General features: G+C 54.7%; 1 protein-coding gene across 2 annotated transcripts in view; it reads left to right on the top strand.

The window, feature by feature from the left end:
- TERB1 (telomere repeat binding bouquet formation protein 1) overlaps positions 1–6,000 on the top strand; it is a 71,285-nt gene that overhangs the window by 44,652 nt on the left and 20,633 nt on the right. For both annotated transcript variants that reach the window (XM_040329666.1, XM_040329665.1), the window contains exon 15: positions 2,368–2,457. In XM_040329666.1, the coding sequence (XP_040185600.1) occupies positions 2,368–2,457 (90 nt within the window). The remainder of the gene's footprint in view (positions 1–2,367; positions 2,458–6,000) is intronic.

Below are 6,000 nucleotides of genomic sequence, written 5' to 3'. Positions count from 1 at the left end.
CTATGACCTGGGAAATGAAGTCCCGCCTGTGACCTATGACCTGGGAAATGCTATTGTGAATGTTTCATAATATTAGAGACTGCAGAGCGTCTGTTTCTAATCCGTCTCTCGAATTCTTGGATTTCACGGAGAATCCGTCATAAAAAATAAAACTGCTGCCGGTATGAAGTGCAGATTCCCGGAGGTGCCGACCTGAACCTGGAGCGGCCATTTGTACCGTTCCTTTCCAGGTGAATGGCAGTTTACACCGCTCAGCCGGGGCAGGGCTTGTCCATTAGGGCCGCCGCCCCCCCCCCCCCTATATGCAATGGATAGATTCATACATAGCAGGAATCTATCCATGGCCGACACGGCGGGGGTGTCGCTTTGAAGAACCTGATGAGAGTCAGAGGCTCTAATAGGCTTCAATGTACGGTGGGTGGTCTCGGGTCACAGAGAGTGCGCTCCAATCCCACCCAGGTGGGGTACAACAGCAAAGGAATATTCACTGAAACACTGATCCTCAATCCGGCCAATCAGAAGCGGCTGTGAGACCCGTTTTCCAATTGGCTGAAGACTTCCGATTGGCCGCCGAGGAGGAGAGAGGAAATGATCAGTAAGAATGTGGGTGGGGGAGGTAGAAGAAAACATTGACATTACTTCGCCCTAAAAGGGACGTTCCACCCCCCCCCCCCCAGGCAGGGACTTTCTCCCACTCTGACTGTTGGTGATCAGAGCCGAGTTCTCACCCCCCCCCCCCCCCCCAGGCAGGGACTTTCTCCCACTCTGACTGTTGCGGATCAGAGCCGAGTTCTCACCCCCCCCCCCCCAGGCAGGGACTTTCTCCCACTCTGACTGTTGGTGATCAGAGCCGAGTTCTCACCCCCCCCCCCCCAGGCAGGGACTTTCTCCCACTCTGACTGTTGGTGATCAGAGCCGAGTTCTCACCCCCCCCCCCCCCCCAGGCAGGGACTTTCTCCCACTCTGACTGTTGCGGATCAGAGCCGAGTTCTCACCCCCCCCCCCCAGGCAGGGACTTTCTCCCACTCTGACTGTTGGTGATCAGAGCCGAGTTCTCACCCCCCCCCCCCCCCAGGCAGGGACTTTCTCCCACTCTGACTGTTGCGGATCAGAGCCGAGTTCTCACCCCCCCCCCCCAGGCAGGGACTTTCTCCCACTCTGACTGTTGGTGATCAGAGCCGAGTTCTCACCCCCCCCCCCCCCCCCAGGCAGGGACTTTCTCCCACTCTGACTGTTGGTGATCAGAGCCGAGTTCTCACCCCCCCCCCCCCCCAGGCAGGGACTTTCTCCCACTCTGACTGTTGCGGATCAGAGCCGAGTTCTCACCCCCCCCCCCCCCCCCCAGGCAGGGACTTTCTCCCACTCTGACTGTTGGGGATCAGAGCCGAGTTCTCACCCCCCCCCCCAGGCAGGGACTTTCTCCCACTCTGACTGTTGGTGATCAGAGCCGAGTTCTCACCCCCCCCCCCCAGGCAGGGACTTTCTCCCACTCTGACTGTTAGTGATCAGAGCCGAGTTCTCACCCCCCCCCCCCCCAGGCAGGGACTTTCTCCCACTCTGACTGTTGCGGATCAGAGCCGAGTTCTCACCCCCCCCCCCCAGGCAGGGACTTTCTCCCACTCTGACTGTTGCGGATCAGAGCCGAGTTCTCACCCCCCCCCCCCCCCCCCCAGGCAGGGACTTTCTCCCACTCTGACTGTTGGGGATCAGAGCCGAGTTCTCACCCCCCCCCCCAGGCAGGGACTTTCTCCCACTCTGACTGTTGGTGATCAGAGCCGAGTTCTCCCCCCCCCCCCCCAGGCAGGGACTTTCTCCCACTCTGACTGTTGGTGATCAGAGCCGAGTTCTCACCCCCCCCCCCCCAGGCAGGGACTTTCTCCCACTCTGACTGTTGGTGATCAGAGCCGAGTTCTCACCCCCCCCCCCCCCCCAGGCAGGGACTTTCTCCCACTCTGACTGTTGCGGATCAGAGCCGAGTTCTCACCCCCCCTCCCCCACGCTTTTCACTTTATGAGACGTCCCCCAGGCTGTGAGATCAATTCACAAAGAGCAGAACAACTTGCGCATGCGCGCTGGGAAGCCGTAAAGAGTCACAGCCGGCTTCCCTTAATAAACATGGCAGCTCTAGGGACCCGAAGACTGGGGAAGACCTGGCCCAGGTGAGGACGGCGCTGGACCCCCGGACAGGTAACTGTCCTTTTTCTGCAGCTCCCGGATTTGTTGACTTTTAATAATTTTTATTTTAGTACCCCCCGCAGGAAGCTTCCCATGGGGGCACTCGTGTGTGCTTACTCCTGAGCCCCGCCACGGACAGCGAGACTTGGCCCTTGCTGTTTTTTCTAAACATTTCCCCTCTTGTGTTTGCAGATCCGATGTCTCTGTGTGCCGACATCATCAGCGAGGAGATCAGCAGCGCTCTCGGCTCCCGTATCTCGCAGACCCGGCTGCGGTGTTCAGGTAATGAGATCAGGAAGATCATTCAATGCCATCATTGGGATTCCCATCATTCTGTATCAATGCCAGTCATTGGGATTCCCATCATTCTGTATCAATGCCAGTCATTGGGATTCCCATCATTCTGTATCAATGCCAGTCATTGGGATTCCCATCATTCTGTATCAATGCCAGTCATTGGGATTCCCATCATTCTGTATCAATGCCAGTCATTGGGATTCCCATCATTCTGTATCAATGCCATCATTGGGATTCCCATCATTCTGTATCAATGCCAGTCATTGGGATTCCCATCATTCTGTATCAATGCCAGTCATTGGGATTCCCATCATTCTGTATCAATGCCAGTCATTGGGATTCCCATCATTCTGTATCAATGCCATCATTGGGATTCCCATCATTCTGTATCAATGCCAGTCATTGGGATTCCCATCATTCTGTATCAATGCCAGTCATTGGGATTCCCATCATTCTGTATCAATGCCAGTCATTGGGATTCCCATCATTCTGTATCAATGCCAGTCATTGGGATTCCCATCATTCTGTATCAATGCCAGTCATTGGGATTCCCATCATTCTGTATCAATGCCAGTCATTGGGAATCCCATCATTCTGTATCAATGCCAGTCATTGGGATTCCCATCATTCTGTATCAATGCCAGTCATTGGGATTCCCATCATTCTGTATCAATGCCAGTCATTGGGATTCCCATCATTCTGTATCAATGCCAGTCATTGGGATTCCCATCATTCTGTATCAATGCCAGTCATTGGGATTCCCATCATTCTGTATCAATGCCAGTCATTGGGATTCCCATCATTCTGTATCAATGCCAGTCATTGGGATTCCCATCATTCTGTATCAATGCCAGTCATTGGGATTCCCATCATTCTGTATCAATGCCAGTCATTGGGATTCCCATCATTCTGTATCAATGCCAGTCATTGGGATTCCCATCATTCTGTACAGGAAGAAAACCCGATCTGTCATGTGATGAGCGGGAAAAGAAAATAGGATTTTTGTACTCACCGTAAAATCCATTTCTCTGAGTTCATGGACGGACACAGCAGCCTTTGACCTTAGGGTTATATCCGCTTCCTTCCAGGAGAGTTAGGCAGAAAAAAAGCACTTTAAGTGTTAACAACACTTTCCTCAGTGCAGCTCCTCCCAGGGGGCGTGGTTCCCCGGGTATAACCCACACCCTGCACCCTGCTCTAGCAGCTCCAGTTCGTAACAAGCAGTACAAACAAAAGGAGGGGTGGGTGCTGTGTCCGTCCATGAACTCAGGGAAATGGATTTTACGGTGAGTACAAAAATCCTATTTTCTCTTCCGTTCATGGACGGACACAGCAGCCTTTGACCTTAGGGACGTCCCCAAGCAGTGTCAAAATTTGAGGGGTGGGAAAAAACAACACAGCAATCCAGCTACACCCCAAACAAAACCGGAGTCACTCAATGGAGGAACTCCAATCATAAACTGCCGCCTGTAACACCTTGCGGCCGAAGGAGGCATCCGAAGACGCACTCACATCCACCTTGTAAAACTTTGAGAAGGTGTGGATTGATGACCAGGTCGCTGCCTTACACACCTGTAACACAGAGGCTTGATGGCGGAAAGCCCAAGAGGCACCGATCGCCCTGGTCGAATGCGCCGTAACCTGAAAGGGAGGAGCCCGCCCCATCAGGGCATAGGCCTGAAGCACAACCTGTCGAATCCACATAGAAATGGTGGCCAACGAGACTGCCAGGCCCTTACTGGGACCGGACAACGACACAAACAGTGAGTCCGACCTCCGGAACGGAGTCGTAGCAGACAAATAAACTCGAAGGGCCCGAACCACATCCAGAGAATGTAAAGTGGTCTCCTTCGGGTTCTTCGGCTGAGGACATAAGGATGGAAGAACAATGTCCACATTAATGTGAAAAGCCGAAACGACCTTTGGGAGAAAAGACTGCTGCAGTCGCAGCACCACCTTATCCTTATGGATGACCAAGTAGGGGGCCTTGCAGGACAAGGCCACCAGCTCAGACACCCGTCTGATCGATGTAATCGCTACCAGAAAACAACACCTATTGTGACAGAGTCAACAAAGGGATCTCCCGAACCTCCTCAAAGGAAGCATCCGAGAGGACCAAATCCCATGGGAGCAGTGGAGGGCGAACAGGAGGGGCCACATGTCGGGCCCCCTGCACAAACGAGCGCACCAAGGGGTGCGCTGCCAATGGTCGCTGAAAGTAAAACAGCCAGAGCTGAAGTCTGACTCACAACCGCACTCAAGGCGAGAGCCTGATCCACTCCACGCTATAAAAACAGCAGAATCCAGGACACCGCGTATGTACAGAGGTTCCACTTCATCTCCTCACACATAGAGATGTAGGCCTTCCACGTACGATGGTAAATCCTCCGTGAAGTAGACTTCCGTGCACACAGCATGGTAGAGACCACAGAGCCAATAGGCCCCGGTCCTTCAACACCTGGCTCACAACAGCCACGCCGTTAAAGCCAGCAACTGTAAAACAGGATGGAAGATCGGACCCTGCGACAGAAGATCTTCTCTCAGGGGTAGACGCCAGGGGGCGTCTGCCACCAGACGCACCAGGTCCGCGTACCAGGAGCGGCGCGGCCAGCCTGGGGCGAACGGGATTGTCGGAATCCCTTCGGCTTCCACTCTACGTCAGCAGGCGAGGAAGAAGCTTCAGAGGAGGGAAGGCGTAAATTAGGCGATAGTGACCCCAAGGCGCCACCAACGCGTCTGATGCGTCCGCCCACGGGTCCTTCGACCTGGTCACGAACCGTGGCACCTACCGATTGAGACGGGACGCTAGAAGGTTCGCGTCTGGAGTGCCCCATTTTTGGCACAGACTCAGAAACACCTCCGAGAGTAGAGACCATTCTTCTTGGTCTAGTGTTTGGCGACTTAGTCAGTCGACTTGCCAATTCTGTACTCCCGGAATGTACACGACCGATAGAGCCGGAATGAACCTTTCGGCTCACTGAAGGATGTGTGCGACCTCCGTCGCCGCAGCCGAGCTCCGTGCGCCTCCCTGATGATCGACGTACGCCACGGCCGCGGCGTTGTCTGACCGGTCGGCCCTGCAGATCCAGGGACCACCTGGCAAGGCACAACTTGATTGCTCGGAGCTTCAGAATATTGATCCGCAGGCGGGACTCCTTTCGAGTCCAGCGCCCCTGGGCTAACCGGGCGCCCCAAACGCCCCCCAACCAGAGAGGCCGGCATCCGTCGTGACCACTGTTCAGCGACACGGCAGAAAAGACTTCCCGGTCTGAAGCACCGGAGACGTCAGCCACCACACCAGGGAAGACTTGACCAGATGGCTCAACTGAATCTGGCAATCCAGAGAAGACGGGAGCTTGTCCCAACGTGACAGAATTTCCTTCCGTAGCACTCGGGTGTGGAATCGGGCATATGGGACCGCCTCGAAAGAGGCCACCATCAGGCCCAGAACCCTCATCCAGAATCGAAGAGACGACCACTTCTGGGTCGACAACTGCTGCACCGCAGATTGCAGGGTCTTCAGTTTTT

Source organism: Rana temporaria, chromosome 11 (assembly GCF_905171775.1).
Source record: "Rana temporaria chromosome 11, aRanTem1.1, whole genome shotgun sequence".
NCBI classification, from domain to species: domain Eukaryota; kingdom Metazoa; phylum Chordata; class Amphibia; order Anura; family Ranidae; genus Rana; species Rana temporaria.
The sequence above is the reverse complement of the archived record's forward strand: the minus strand, read 5'-3'. Positions and strand labels throughout refer to the sequence as shown.